Consider the following 16,128-nt stretch of genomic DNA (forward strand, 5'->3'; position numbering starts at 1 on the left):
TATGGATAGAGTAGTGTTCCCAGAGCAACTCCTGAAAGGAGGATTTGTGTGCGAATGGTTTATAATGAATAATTTATAAAAGAACAGGTAAAGCAGTAGGACAGGGACATGGAGAAGCCCTGTGGGATGCAATCTCAGGCAAAAGTCCAGCAGAGGGAAGGCTTCAGAATGTGTAGAGGAACTCAAGTGGAAATTACACCTGAGAGTTGTTCCAAACAGAAGCCGAGAGATGGGCTTACATATGCCTCTTACCAGTCCACCACTGGTCAAGATGAGCACTGCCAGTCACTTCTGTTCTTTGTACCTGCAGTAGCCCTAAAGCAGTCCTCCAAAGAGGAGCGGCAGGTGCTGCCCATGGGCATGGAAAGCCCACAGGGCTGGAGGGGCCTGCAGCAAGTGTACAGAGGGATCTGAGAGGATCTGAGCAGAGCACCAACGGTATCTACCACACATTCATTTTTCTCCAGGGACTTCATTATGTTAACTTTACTGCTTACATGTGTTGCAGATTACATACATGATTTCTCGAAAACGAAGTGAATTTGGTGCACCTATTAAGTTCAGTGACCAGAATGCTTCCAGTGTAAAAGATGCTTATGTTGAATGTACAGCCTACCCAGATAAAAATTTTACTCTCAAACAACTTGAAAAAGATGTTGGCATGCAAGTAGTTCCCCAAACCAAGGACACAAGTACTCAGACAAGATGGTAAGTATGTGACTGGTTTATGTATTTTTACAGCCAATTACAGTAAAATCTAGCAACTTTCATGATTATTTTCAGAGATCTTTATAATAAATAGAAATGGATTAGCAATAATGACATAAATATCCAGAGAGTACTTCAATTCAGGAAGATCTAATTATGCCCAGCAATTCATTAAAAATCTTAAGAAAATGAGCTACAAGTATATAAGATTGTAGAGACTATAAAGTGGGAAAATGAGTGATGCTGTTAATCATGCCAGTGCTGGTCACCTCTCACCTGGAATATTACCATTGCCTCACAACTGCTCTGTTCCACCACCTAGTGATCATTCACACATGTCAAATCAGATTGTTACTTCATTGCCTAGATTTCTTCTTTGGCTCCCCATCACTTATAGAAATGTGTCCATTCTTAAGTGCCCTTAGGATGGCATATAAGGTCTTCCTTCCTCCATGACAAGGCACCTGCTTCTCCAGCTTCATTCCCTCTGTTCCTAAACAAGCCCGCTGTGCTGTAACCCTATGAGCTGCTTCCAGTTTCCAGAATAGCTGCTCTCCCACATCTTCCTGCTTCTGCTCGTGTTATTCCTCTGCTTAAAATGCCCTTCACTGCCTTGTTCACCTGGATGACCCTTCTTTACCCATTAACATACAGTTAGGTGCCCCCTCGTCTGCGACTTGCTGGAAATATCAGGTAAAGTCAATTACTCCCTCCCTGGAGTCCTCTTTAGTATGGGCTGATGACCCATATTGTACTCAATTGTTTACTTTCTGTCTGCCTTAGATCTGGAGCACTTTGAGGGTACGAACCATATTGTTTTCACATGGCAAGCTCTTAATTAAAATTTATCCAGTGATTGAATTGATGTGAAATGGATTGCTGAGGGAATGCTTCATAGACATGAGCTAGGCTTTGAATGTGGTATAAATTTGAAGACATAGCTAAGCCATGCATTTTTTAGGATTTTTAAAACTTTTTATTTTGAAATAATTTCAAAATTGTAGAAGATAAGCTACAACTTTGGAACAGGATTTGGAGACAGAGAGAAAGGGAAAACAACCCCAAATTTTTAAATGTCCTAAAAAATTCAAAGGAATGGGAAAAACACTTTGTTGTATGGGACCACGTGAAGACCAGCCTGAGTATAGCGGGGGGAGTAGTGGAGGTAGACAGAGAAGTGGGTTCTCTGTGGCACACAGTAGGGAATTTTGGCAAGTTCCGAAGCAAGGGAGAGGCAGGAGGGTCAGGCTATTACCGTAAGATGAGCCAGGCGCTGCTGACTGGAGGGCAGGGAAGAGAAGCCTGGAGTTGAGATTGGCCACGTAGGAATTTGTTTTAATTAAACCAGGTAGAATGCGAGCAGTGTCTAAAGTAAGGTGGTGGCATCACACAGAGAGGAAAGGGTGGAAAGGAGATGTGTACAAATACAAAATGCTGTCACTCTCATCATTTAAACAAAAAACAAAAACCAACTTTCCTGACCCCTCCAGCTGTTTTCTGATATTTCTACTTTTCTTTACCAAAAAACTCCTCATAGCAGGTGTCCACACTCTCTGGTTCCACTTTCTCTTCTACCATTCTGTCTTGAGCCCACTCCAAGCAGTCCTAACAAGGTCACCAAAGACCTCCCGTGGTCTGATTGCCTAATCCAGTGGTCCATTTTCAGACCTTCTCTCACCCCGCTTCTCAGCAGTGTTTAACATGGTTGACTGTTTCTCCTTGAAACACTTTTTCCATCCCAAACAGACTTATGGAAAGCTCTTTTGTCCCCCTTCTAACTCAATGGCAGCCCCTTCTCAGTCTCTTTTACTTGATCCTCCTCTTCCCAATTTCCAAGCGTTAGAGGACCCAAGGCTTGCTCCTTTTGATCTGTTCTCTACCTATACTTAATCCCTGGGTGCATTTGTCCAGTCCTGTGGTGTCACCTGTCTTCTCTCTGCTGATGACTCCCAGATCCACACACTCAACCTCCATCTCTCCCCTGAACTCTACACTCGTGTATTCATCTGCTTGAGTGTCTAATAGGTGTCTCAAATGTAACATGCCCGACAAAAAACTTTTGATTGACTTCTTCCAAACTGGAAACTTCCTGACTCTTCCTCATCTCACTAAATGGTAATGATACTCTTCTAATTACTCAGACCAAAAATCTTAGGCTTTGTTGTCTGTCTTTAAAATATATTCACTGCTGTCATCTTGGACCAAGTCATCATCATCTCTTGCTTGGATTATTATAATTCCTCTTAACCGGGCTTTCTCTATTCATCCTTTTCCTCCAACATTCTGTTCTCCATAGAGGAGCCGGCGTAATCCTGTTAAAATGTAAATCAGGTCATGTCACTGATCAAAACCCTCGAGTGGTCTCCCATCCTGAAGGAACCTACAAGGCTTCATAGGATCTGGATCCCCCTTGCCCCCTGCCCTCGTTTTCTACAGTCCCGCTTGCTCATCCATTCTAGACGCACCTGTGTCTTTATTCCTTGAATTTACCAAACATACTTATACAGATGTGTTTATGCTAACTGTGCCTTTACGTAGAACGCTCTTCCCTGGATATCTTTATGGCTCATTCCCTCCTTGATTCAGATCTCTGCTCAAATGAGACACTCCCTGACACTCCTACATAAAAGCAACAACTCCCATCTCTATCTGTCCCATCACTCCATCTTTCTCCATGGTGTTGTCATCCTTTGAGTGATGTATTTTTCATTGTTTTCTCTCCACTCCCTTAGAATTCAAGCTCCATGGGAGAGGAACTTTGTCTGTTTTTGTTTACTGATATATCCCCAACTCCTGGGATAGTTCCTGGTACATGTTTATTAAATAGGGGGAAAAAATGAAGGAAGGAAGGAAAGGAGGAGGAGAGGAATTGAGTTAAGGGAGAATGTACAGAATGTTGACAAACTTGAGTTCGGTGTTAAGAGAAGAGCCATGACACACAGTGGGAGGGGTCACGACCAGGAGAATTAGGGTCAGCAGCATGGTGTGCAGTACAAAAAGTGCTTTTCAGATTTATGTGAACCAACTTGTCAGAAGCCATGAAAGTGCAACATTAAAGTCAGGGCACACAGACATAGACACCAGGGGTTGGGCCACAAAATGAGTCAGTAACCAGGAAAGCAGATGAACAAAGAGTCCAGAACCAGAGGAGGTGAGGAGAAAGGCAAGGATTGGTAGTCAAGTTCTGGTAGGGACTGAGGACATCAGACACTTGTAAATGTCCACAAGTGAAGGCAGGACAGGAAGGAGAGAGATGATACATGAGTACCAAAGAAACATGGATTTTGAGACCAATTTCTAAGCCAAGCCAGCCAGAGATTTCTTCTATATTTTTACCAGACAGACAACTCCCAAGAATAAGTCAGCCAGGGTACACTCAGGAGATTGACTTAAAAAGGGACACTAAACCTCTGATAACAGGAACCAACCACAGGACTTTGGATGTAGTAGGCTCTCAATGAATGCTGGCCGATAAAAATAGTGACAGTTGTTTCTATATAGAGTCTATAGATGAGAAGTAAGGGAATGCCTTGACCCACAAAGGAACCCAAATGGTTTAAACCTAGGTGAATGGGAGAATGCTGGGACCACTTACTAAGATCAGGAAATTAGGAAGCATAGTTGGTATAAGGTGGAAAAGATAGGATATATGACTGTGATGTAGGAAGTCAAAAATAATCAAAGATGAGGTTCAAAAAGTAATGACAGTGACAGCAAGTGCTTACAGTGTTCCTATCATGTACCAGGCATTCTTCTAAGTGCTTTTCACACATCAACTCAATTAATCCTCACAACTGTCCACTAGATAGGCAGTATGCCCATTTTACAAATTAAAAAACTGAGGCAAAGAGGTTAAAAATGAAAGCTCAATGTTTGGAACATAATTTAAATCTGAAGCAATAATGAATAGTTTTGCTGAAAAACAATAAAACAAATCACATTTTAAAAATGAGTGACTCTTAGTCGTATTGTTATTTAGGTAAAACCACCAGGCACCATATGATTTTTTATGTAATCCTACCAGGAAATTTCTATTTAACTTGCCTTTTAATTTCTATATAAATGTAAAATTTCTATTAAAATGTAAAGCTTAGATTTGAACCCAAATCTTTCTGGTTACAATACCAATATTCTTTCTTTCCTTCACACTATGTCTTCTGCTATGGATATTGAACTAGGCAGGGAATAAAGAATGAATTATTCTATTAAATGTAATCAAAACTCTCTTTACCCCTCTGCCTGATTATTCTCCATTTGATATATTTTGCCTCTCACAGAGACATTTTATTGACATTTTTCAACAAACACAGATTAACTATTACTTAATATTTTGTTGAGCACTTAAAATGTGTTAGGCCCATTTTAAAAGCTTAGCATATACAAGGGTACTTCAAAAAGTTCTTGGAAAAATAGAATGAAAAGATAACGTGAATCTTCTCACGAATGTTTTAAAGTACCCTCGTATTAACACATTTGATCCTTACAATAACTCTGTGAGCTAGGTACTTTAAAACCTTCATTTATAAGTGAGAAAACAGGCACAGAGAGGTTAAGTAACTAGCTCAGGGTTGCATAGCTAGTAAGTGATAGAACCAGGCTTCAAAGCCAGACAGTCTGTCCTCAGAGTTCATACTCTATTTAATGATAGCACCATATGACCTCGCCACAGCCCACACGCTAATATTAAGGGCTCATCCAGTCTCATGGATGAGACTGACAACCAAACCTAGAGGTGCAATGCCATGTGACACATTCATGGGTGGAGGTGAGTACTGAGGGCAGACTGGATGGAACAAGATTTCTTTTAGAGACTGTGCTGCCATCACTGCCTGAGTGTAACTTGTTCCTAGTTTTGTATATTTAGAGCAGGGTTTCTCAACCTCAACATGGCTGACATTTTGGGCTGGGTAATTCTCTGTTGTGGGAAGGCTATCTTGTGCTTTGTAGAGTGTTTAACAGCATCTCTGGGCTCTACCCACTAGACAGCCGGAGCACTTCCCGGTTGTGACAACCAAAAATGTTTCCAGACATTGTCAAATGTTCCTCAAGAGGGTGGGGTGGATTGTACTCGTGAAAAAACACTGATTACATGGCAAAATGTTAATAATTGATGAATCTGGGTGAAGGGTATATGGGAATTTCTTGTACCCTTCTTACAAGTTTTCTAGAAGTTTAAAATGATTTCTAAAGAAAAATTTTACAAAACCAGAGTTTTTTGATTATATTGGAGAGAAATACATGTAGACTTAAGGGTAGTCAATATAATTGTCTAGGATAAAGAAAAAAATTCAATATATAGAATTTAAATATAAAATAATATCCTAATATCCTAATATCATTGTCACAGAGGCAAATTTTTGACTTGTCATAACCTATATTTGCTTTTCTTTGATCTAATTTTTGGTATTAATTTTCTTTTAATATATTAGGACATATCCCAAAAATGCTACTACACAATATTATCCAAGAGAATTCTCAGAAAAGGAAAAAGAGACACTTGGACAATCAAAGTCTTTGGCTGATTTTCTTAACAATGTGTCCATAAGGTAAAAAATTGTATATTAACATTTAAAAATGAAACATAAAATGTTTGTGTTAACTAATATTAATAGATCTTAATAAACAATTCCACATGTGGTGTCTAGATAGACAGTATGAAGACAGTCATCAGTTGTGCATGCTCATATGACACATTCTGCAGTTCTCAGTATTTCCCTTCTATTGCTGAGCAGCATCCTAGACCTCCCAAGCTAGGGCCACACCAAACACAGTGTGAACAGGTGAGTGTGTAAGGATGTTTTCCTAATTGCAAATTAACAATTATTTGTATTTATGATGGTTTTTTAAAATTTAAGTCTCTTCCTCCACTCCTCTCTCCCCTTCTTAGCTTCATTGACTTTTGTAGGATGATGAGGATGAGGATTCTGGGGACATGAAGGATGATGATCATTATTATGATAGGTATTTGCAAAAATATCTTTGTAAATGAGAACCTGAGTTCAATTCAGATGTACTTTTTGGATATGTCACCCTTCTTGCTGATTCCTGTGTTGCTGCCACTCTTACTGGCTCTGAAAGAGAGGTGTCTTCAAAACACCCCCTGTGCTGGTACTAGGACCTTGGGCAGAGCCCTGGAGCTTTGAAACCAGAGAAGGAGTTTGACAAGGTCTCATCAAGATAATATCAGAGTCCAGAGAAGTGGAACCAATGGTGGAAAAGTCTGCCAGTTGTACTCGATAGGTTGCTTTTAATTTTTTCCCCAAATTAAAAGTTTGGTGGTCAAGTCATTTGTAGCTCAAGTTAGGCTTTTTTGTTTTTATTTTTAAGAAAATATCATTAGTTCTTTCAGACTGTTAAATGTCCTGAAAATTCCAACAACTGTCAAAAGTTGTTGCCTATGCCTGGGGAAAATCTAGTTCAGAAATTCATTTAATGATTCAGAGAGTACATTAACTATTGGGCATTCACAGGAAACATGCTATATTTTTTCCTATGTGGGCAATGAGAAAGAAAGAAGAAAACCTAAAGTCTCTTTTCCCTCATATCAAAATTAAGTAGTCATTAAAATTTATCCTGATAAGAACATTAAAATAAGAAGTCTAGGAGAGGTGGGGCAAGATGTCAGACTAGAGGTGCCCATAGTATGTTCCTCTCACAGAAAAGGACCAGAACAACTAACAGCTAAATATTGATGGGAACATCAGTGGGAGAGTGTAGGAGTGCAGCAGGAGACTGGTGCCATCCCTGTGGAGCATGAAAGTCCAGTATGGTAGTGTAGAGAGGAGAGAGACACATGGCCTCAGCTGCTGTCTCCAACACTGGACCAGTGCAGGATGAATTTTCCCTTAGATGAAAAGGTAGGCAGAGGACCCACACTAACTCCCATCATTACCACAGAAAAACAGCTCATGGGTCTCTACCCTAGTGAATATGCACTTGGGCTGCTGGAAATAAAGTGCATCTGCACCCTCCTGAAGAAACAGCCAGGTGGTTTTTTGCTCAACAGTCTTGCTGAGCAGCTTCACCTACCACCCAAGAAGTTGCTGGCCAGGACTACCTTAATCAGGTCTACTTCCAGACCTCATCCACCACCTGAGAAGCTGCTGGCTAGGCCCCCCTTTCCAAAGCCCTACCTTGAGGCCTTGCCCACCACTTGAAAGGTAGCTTCCCTCTCTGCAGGCCTGCCAAACAGCCTCACCCACCACCTAAGAAGTGGTTCAGCAGCCCCACCCTCATCAGACCAGCTCCTGATCAACACCCCAGAACATATTTATAGGTGAAACAAGCCACTCTATAAAATTCAAAGAGGTGACTCTTCCATGAGATGCACAGATATCAACACAGGGAAAACAAGAAACATGAAAAAATGAGGTAACACACCACCACTAAAGAAATACAATAATGCTTAGTAACTGATCCCAAAGAATTAGAAATTGCTGATGTGTGGAAAAGGAGTTCAAATTAATTATCTTAAGGAAACTCACTGAGATACAAGAGAATACAAACAATCCAATGAAATCAGAAAAATAATGCATGATCTAAGTGAGAAATTCTGCAAAGAGATGGATATCATTAAAAAAACAGAAATCTTGGAATTGAATTCATTGAAGTAAAAAATACATCTGAGAGTCTCAACAAGACTAGCTCAAGCAGAAGAAAGAATTTCTAATATTGAACACAGTTTTGAAATAAAACAGGAAGACAAATAAAGAATGAATGAAGTGTACAAAATCTATGGGATACTATTAAGTGAGCAAATATTCAGTTACGGGCATTCCAGAAGGAGAATAAAACAAAAAAGATGTTGAAAACCTATTAATCAAATAATAGCTGAAAACTTCCCTAGTCTTGGGAAAGATATGAACAGTCAAATGTAGGAAGCTCAAAGGTCCCAAACAGATTTAGATTCAACCCAAATAGGTCTTCTCCAAGACATGTTGTAGCCAAACTATCTAAAGTTAAGGACAAAGATACCATTCTAAAAGCAATGAGAGGAAAAAGATCAAGTCATTCATAAAGGAATCACATTAGACTAACAGCAGACTTCTCAGCAGAAACCCTACAGGCCAGGAGAGAATGGGATAATATATTCAAAGCACTGAAGGAAAAAACTGCCAGCCAAGAATATTATACCCAACAACGCTATCCTTCAGAAATGAAGAAGAAATAAAATCTTTCTCAGACAATCAAAAATTAAGAGAATTCATCATCACCAGACAGGCCTTACAAAAAATGCTTAGTGGGGTCCCACATCTGGAACAGAAAGAACAATAACAATCATCATGAAAACACTTGAAAATATAAAACTTACTGGTAGAGTAGATACACAAATTAGAAAGAGAAAGGAATCAAACCTTATGAATAAAGAAAACCATCCAAACACAAGAATAGACAGTAAGAGAGGAAGAAAGGAACAAAGGATATACAAAACAATCAGAAAACAACCAACAAAATGATGGGAATATTGAATGTAAATGGGTTAAATGTCCCTATTAAAAGACATAGACTGGCTGAATGGATAAAAATAACATGAACCATCCATATGCTTCCTACAAGAAACACACCTTACCTACCATAGACTGAAAGAGAAGGGATGAGATTTTCCATGCAAATGGAAAACAAAAGTGATCTGGAGTACCCATTCTTATATCAGATAAAACAGACTTTTAATCAAAATCTGTACTAACAGGAAGGACATTATATAATGATAATGGGACCAATTCAGCAAGAGGTTATAACAATTATAAACATATATGCACCCAATACCGCAACACCCAGATATATAAAGCAAATATTATCAGATCTAAAGGGAGAGATAGACACCAACACAATAATAGTTGGGTACCTTAACACCCCACTCTCAGTGTTGGACAGATCATCGAGGCAGAAAATCAACAATGAAACATTGGACTTTAAAGGCACTCTAGACCAGATGAACCTAACAGACTTATACAGGGCATTTCATCCAATAGCTCCAGAATACACATTCTTTTCATCAGCATATGGAACATTCTACAGGACTGACCATGTTAGGCCACAAAACAAGTCTCAACAAGTTAAAAAAAATTGAAATCATATCAACTATTTTGTCTGACTAAAATGAAATAAAACCAGAAATCAATAACAAAAGGAACTTTAGAAAATACACAAATACATAGAAATTAAACAACATGCTCTTGAATGACCAAGATTCAAAGAAGAGATTAAGAAGGAAATCAAAACATTTCTTGAAACAATTGAAGACAGAAACACAACATATCAAAGTCTATGAGATACAGCCAAGGCAGTATTAAGAAGAAAGTTGATAGCAATACATACCTACATCAAAAAAATAGAAAGATTTCAAATAAACACCGTAACAATGCATCTCAAGGAACTAGAAAAACAAGAACAAACCAAATCCAAAATAAGTAGAAGAAAAGAAATAATAAATATCAGAGCAGAAATAAGTGAAGTTGAGACTAAAAATACAATGCAAAAGAGCAATCAAATGAAAAGTTGGTTTTTTGAAGAGATAAACAAAATTGACAAACTATTAGCTAGACTAAGCAAGAAAAAGAAAAGATGCAAATAAATAAAATCAGAACACAAAAGGAGACATTACAACTGATACCACCAAAATTCAAAGGATCAGTAAAGGCTAGAAGGAACAACTATATGCCAATAAACTTACAAACCTAGAGGAAGTGGAAAAATTCCAGGGCACATGACTTGCCGAGACTGAGCCAAGAAGAAATAGAACATTTTGATAAAAGTTCAGATGACAGATATGCTAACTATTCTGATTGGATCATTATGTAACATATATGCATGTACTGAAAGAACAAACTGTGTGCCATAAAAATGTACAAGGAAAAATAAATAAATAAAATGTTAACCACAATTTTACTTCATGTATTTAATAATTATGTGTCTAAACATATAATATCTTTATGTTGCTTTTACCAGTTGTGTACTAATTATAATGGTAATGATAACTCAAGCTAGAAAGATTTTTTAACACTTAGCTTTATGCAGAAAAGCGTTTTAAATCTTTTAAAAAAAAAAAAGTCTGTTCATATATGATCAATTTCTAGGGGCAACTAGACCCTGAGGAAAAAAGCAATGTTCAAAATAAATGGCCTATAATCAATGCTTAATTATCTACATTATGTATTATCTTTAGACCTGGGCTTTTATTCTCTTTCATTTGCCATGATTATAAAGAAAGGAATAATGAACAGCTTTATAATTCCCCACCTAAGATGTGGGAAGAAAAAGCCAGAATTGTAAGAAAGAGGAAAATCGGCACAGGAATAGTAATAGCACTGGCCAAGAGCAAATGAGAAACCCACGTTTATATCACTGCCATACTTTAAAACTAAGTTTTATTTAATATTTTAAAATTAATTTGAGCCTGATTTTGTTCTGGAAGAAAGCCCTTTTAGAAATAAATGATTTCTTTCTTTCTCGTAGAATTTTATCTAAAACAAACCTAAGGAAAGCAATATTTGCAAATGAAGGAAATGATACGAGAGAAGAGAGAGAAACTTAAAGGGGCCTCACAAAGCGACCAAGAAACCTTCATTTTGGGGTTAAAAACAAAAACAATGATATTCACGGACTTTGCCTCCGACAACAGTTTTGCCAGCCTCCAATTCAGTACTCTCAGGAGACACGTCGTTCCAGAACATCAAGAAACTGGAAACCAGATGAAACGTGCTATCTTCATTCTCCCTTGCTAATTATTTTCCCTTTCTGGCTGAGAGGGAAAAAACAGGAAACCAGATCGGAATTCTCCTGAGAATTCCTTTCTCATTCAGGCTGAAACAGAAAGAAAAAAGATTGTGAAGATGCTAACCAATGTGTATACTTGAAACTGAGTTTAAACCAGGGTGTGAACATACCCTACACAGGGTTATTTAAAGCTTAATATGAATACGCACCACCTGGGGATCTTATTAAAATGCAGGTTCTGGCTCAGTAGGTCTGGAGTGGAGCTAGTGACTCTGCATTTCTAACAAGCTGCAAGTCATGCTGCTGCTGCTGGTCCACGGACCACACCTTGAGTAGCAAGTTCCTAGAAAATGCTTCTGTTTTGAAAGAAGAATTTAACCAAGTGTATTCAATTAAGCAACGACTGATAGTATTAATGATTAATGACAGCTATCAAATGGTACCCTTTTTTACATTTTAAGGGTATTATTATGCTATTTAGTGTTTATATTTAATTATCTAAATAGAGTTCTTTCTTCATTTTAAGAGATTTATTATTGAGAACCACTCTTTTTGCTTAGCACAGCTATTTAAAAAAACCCAAGATATTTGGACTTTTGATCATTAAGGTGAAACTTTGGGTGGCATTCCAATTGTGGGAAAGCTCCAAGAGGCCTTGGAGTTAGCTGAGCTTTCAAACCTAACCATATAAAGGTATAGTAAACATTATAGCACCTATTTTAAGATGAGAACCTGTCAAACCAGGGCCCCTAGACTATTGAGATGATCCTAGTACTTAGATCATTTCTTAAAGGAGTGATATTAGCATTTTTAGCAGGATAATTCTTCATTTTATGGACTGTCTCATGCGTTGCAGGAGGTTTGGCAATAGAATTAAGCACAGCAGCACCTCCCAGGCATTGTGACAACTAAAACCACCAGTACACACACACATACACACACACGCACACACACTTCTAAACTCCAAATCTGCCTTTGTTGAGAATCTCCTATTTGTTGTTTTGAATTATATATGTATTTGGGCTATCCTCATTTAGTGTGATTGTTTAGTACTGAGTGAATATGTCTAAGAAAATTGTCTTTTGTGTCAGTTTGGGCTGCAGATGGGACAAAGTGAGAAATAGAAGTTTACTGAGGGTTACACTGTGAAAAAGAAAGGAGAAAGCAGGATTGGACAGGCAGAGCTTCAGACAAATTCCCAGCCTACTGAACAGGAGCTCCAGAGCAAAGACAGCCTGTTGGAGGAGTCACAAAAGGCAATTTTCTTAGGCATGTACATTCACGAGGTAGAATGGTCAGGCCCTGGCCCCCCTGCAGCTGCCATGCTCTGTCACTAGCCTGGACACAGCAAAGGCCTTGGCTTGGAAACCCAGGCAGATCACGACGTTGCTGGAGGCTGTCAGCTGACGGCCCTCCTGACAGCTAGACAGCAAGTTCTTGAAAGAAGTTCTTTTTTTTTAAATTTATTTTTAATTTTTTAATTTTTAATTTTATTTTATTTTAAGTTTTATTTTGTCGATATACATTGTGGCTGATTATTGCTCCCCATCACCAAAACCTCCCTCCCTCTCCCTCCCCCCCCCAACAATGTCCTTTCTGTTTGCTTTTGAAAGAAGTTCTGAGTAGCACACCGCCGTGAATTTTTTTTCTCTTAAGTCATTTATTTCCCATGGGATTCATCACTATTACAAAATATAGCTGAGAATTAATTATTATTTTTTGTTCAGTATAAAGTAGGAGGAGCTGCTGAAATAGTCGTATCATTGAACACTAAAACCCAACATCTTAATTACTATTTTTTACAAAATAGTGTTGAAATAGCCCTGCAGCAAAATGAAATCATGAACACATTTATTGATGACTGGAAAAACCTGGCAGAAGAAGAAGGCACCTTTGGGGACAAGACTGATACCCACCTGAAAGAGTACCAGTCCTTTACCGACCTTCATAGCCCAATGGAGAAAATGATTACCTGCGTCTCATGGCATCCAACTATCTATGGTGAGTTGGAGATGACAGGAATCCCCTTTTGTGATGACATTGAAATAGTCAGTTGCTTTTATATGTAAAATGGCAAACTAGCTCGATTTCAATAGAACAAGTTCCTTTAGCCAAGTGCCAGGCACCTGCCAAGCACTTTGCTGTCATGTGTCCTCCCTGCAATCCTATAGGACATCTCTATTTCACATTTACAAGGAGAGGATCAAAGCTCAATTCAGGGAAGTGACTTGCTCAGGTCACCAGCTGGCACAATGCAGAATCTAGGTTTGACTGGGGCTTGCTGCACTCCCCAGGCTAAATTCATTCCTGCTAACACTCTGCCTTTCTGATTACTGGCCAAGATGGGAAACACACCTCCTTTGAAGAGCTCAGCAGCCCTCTTTCTCTTCTCAGCCCTCAATGGCCCTATTCTCACACACAAAAAGAAACAAAACGGTTTTTTTTCTCACTAAATCCTTAAAGTCCAGTTTATTTTATACTATTAGCAAATCTCAATCTGGACCAGCCCCATTTCAAGTGTTAAAAAAGAGACATGTGGCTAGTGGCTACGATGTTAAATAGCAGAGATCTGGAAATACCCTTTGTGTCCCGGGGAATGTTTTTATTCAAATTTTATCAAAATGGAAATGAATGGTAACTATGTAGAAAAGCAAAAGCTAGCAGTTGGAAAAAAAAAAAGAAAAGAAAAGAAAAGCAAAAGCTGGAAACACTTCTCTGTGGACAACTGTTGTCGACTTTGATTTCTGCTGTGTTTGAATCAGGACTGATTGCAGTGTCGGTGGCTGTGCGACTCTCCTTTGAAGACAGAGTCCAGTTTTCTGGTAAATTATTGCTGCAGCCATCACTGATCCTTTTCTGGAGTTTCTCCGATCCCATACATCCTCAGGTAATTAAGGGAGGCTTGCCCATGTATCCTAAAATTTTTAAATATTACTTTCACATACATCTTGAGCAGTTTTTATTGCAAAGTACTTTATAATCGCTTAACCAATTTTGTAAACCCTTATTGCTCTCTTCAATGCAAGACTACTCCCCACTCCACACCATGGAAGCATGGCTGAACTTCCAGGCAGTTAGGAAGAAGAAAGAAAGACCCTCCTTTCCTCTACTTTGAAGAATAGCTTTTAAAAAAACAAGCTGATAACTTTTTAAAGAAACAATGCAAATGATTTATTTTGTCTCTTTTCTAATCAAAATTATAGGAGAGTATTAAAAGATTTTATTTTCAAAAGTTCTCTAGAATCCTTAAAGTACCAAAGAAACCAAGATAATTCACCTCAATTCCATTTTGAAACCCTCAACTCAGTGGTGGCAAAACTGTGGCCTACTAGAGCCTTTTTTTTTTTTTGATGGTGTGTTTAAAGAACAGTAAACATGCCAGTATTTTGCTTGGTGGAAACACACAGTAGGATAGGTGCTAACTATTACAGTATTAATACAACTATTCCTTCACACTCATATATTTCTTATAGGGCTTGTTCACCTCTGAGTTCTGTATTATTTTAAAATTTGAAATATTATCACTGGCAATTACTCTACTTTCTTTTATTCAACAAATTCCATTTCTGAGTGCCCACTCTGTGCCAGGCTAGTTATACAGCAGGGAACAAAACAGACAAGTATCCTGCCCTCACAGAGCTTACTTCCATACTTTTCAGAAACACTAAGTTTGTAGTCTTTTTGTTTATAAAAATTATAACACACCTCCAAAATTGCCTACCCTTTTTCTCCCATGGGGCAAGGGTGAGGGGAAAGACCGGGCCCCCCTGATAACATACACATCTCATTTGTATGGCCAATGTCCACAATAAAATTCAACACAAGCAGCTGCCAATCCAGAGGTAGAATTCTGGATATGAACTCTATATGCACATTGCTTACAGATAGCTATATAATTGACTTTTAATTGCCTTAATATTTTCTAGCCACGATCTTAATACGCATTTTTACTTTTCTTGGATTTGTGGGGTTTACTTTAGTTAATGCTGGAGAGCCCAGATGACATCTTTTGCTTCAAGTTCTGTCCGAGTGACCCTAATATCATTGCTGGAGGCTGTATAAATGGGCAGGTACTTAAGAAACTTTTAAAAAGCTATTTATTAATGTATACAACATTCTGTAATAAGCTTTCATTTGGTAGTTACTTGAACTTAAGGATTTACTTCAGCCAAAGGAGGGCATGCCGATTGTGTGCCCGTCACTATGCCAGGAACTAGGAGGGTATAAAGATGTAGGTGTTCACAGGGTGAAGAGAGGTGTATGTTAATTGAAATAAAACTGGGTCAAATCTATTTGTGTTGCTGGGATAGAACCACATACTTTATAAGATTCCACGAAAGAACAAAAGCTACAAACATTACTACCTCTCAGGAAAGAAGCCTCTTCTGAAATTTCCCTGGGGGTAGGAGTTAGGGGATGATCCAGAATTTAAATAGAAATTCACTGGAAAACATCCATATATCATTGAATTTATGTCTATATAATTTAACACCATGTTTTCTTTTTTCTTCTTTTTTTTATGTTGACTAATTTATATACAATTTAGATCCTGTCCTCCAATATCCTGTTTATTTTATGATCATAGTTTAAATTCATTGTGATCCAGTGGATTTGACCATTAAAAGGAGGGTATATAATCTTTTTAGTGCGGCTAAGAAAACTTCCTTGTTGTTGAAATATGAACATCTGCAGGTTTCATGCCCA

General features: G+C 38.3%; 1 protein-coding gene across 1 annotated transcript in view; it reads left to right on the plus strand.

Annotated features, from left to right (window-relative positions):
* Window positions 1-16,128, plus strand: part of DNAI3 (dynein axonemal intermediate chain 3) — a 63,145-nt gene that overhangs the window by 9,566 nt on the left and 37,451 nt on the right. Inside the window, exons 5-9 of the mRNA XM_063105784.1 lie at window positions 509-708; window positions 6,138-6,254; window positions 13,235-13,425; window positions 14,187-14,311; window positions 15,405-15,494. Coding sequence (XP_062961854.1) covers window positions 509-708; window positions 6,138-6,254; window positions 13,235-13,425; window positions 14,187-14,311; window positions 15,405-15,494 — 723 coding nt within the window. The remainder of the gene's footprint in view (window positions 1-508; window positions 709-6,137; window positions 6,255-13,234; window positions 13,426-14,186; window positions 14,312-15,404; window positions 15,495-16,128) is intronic.

The sequence above is a fragment of the Cynocephalus volans genome, chromosome 8 (assembly GCF_027409185.1).
Source record: "Cynocephalus volans isolate mCynVol1 chromosome 8, mCynVol1.pri, whole genome shotgun sequence".
Classification (NCBI taxonomy): domain Eukaryota; kingdom Metazoa; phylum Chordata; class Mammalia; order Dermoptera; family Cynocephalidae; genus Cynocephalus; species Cynocephalus volans.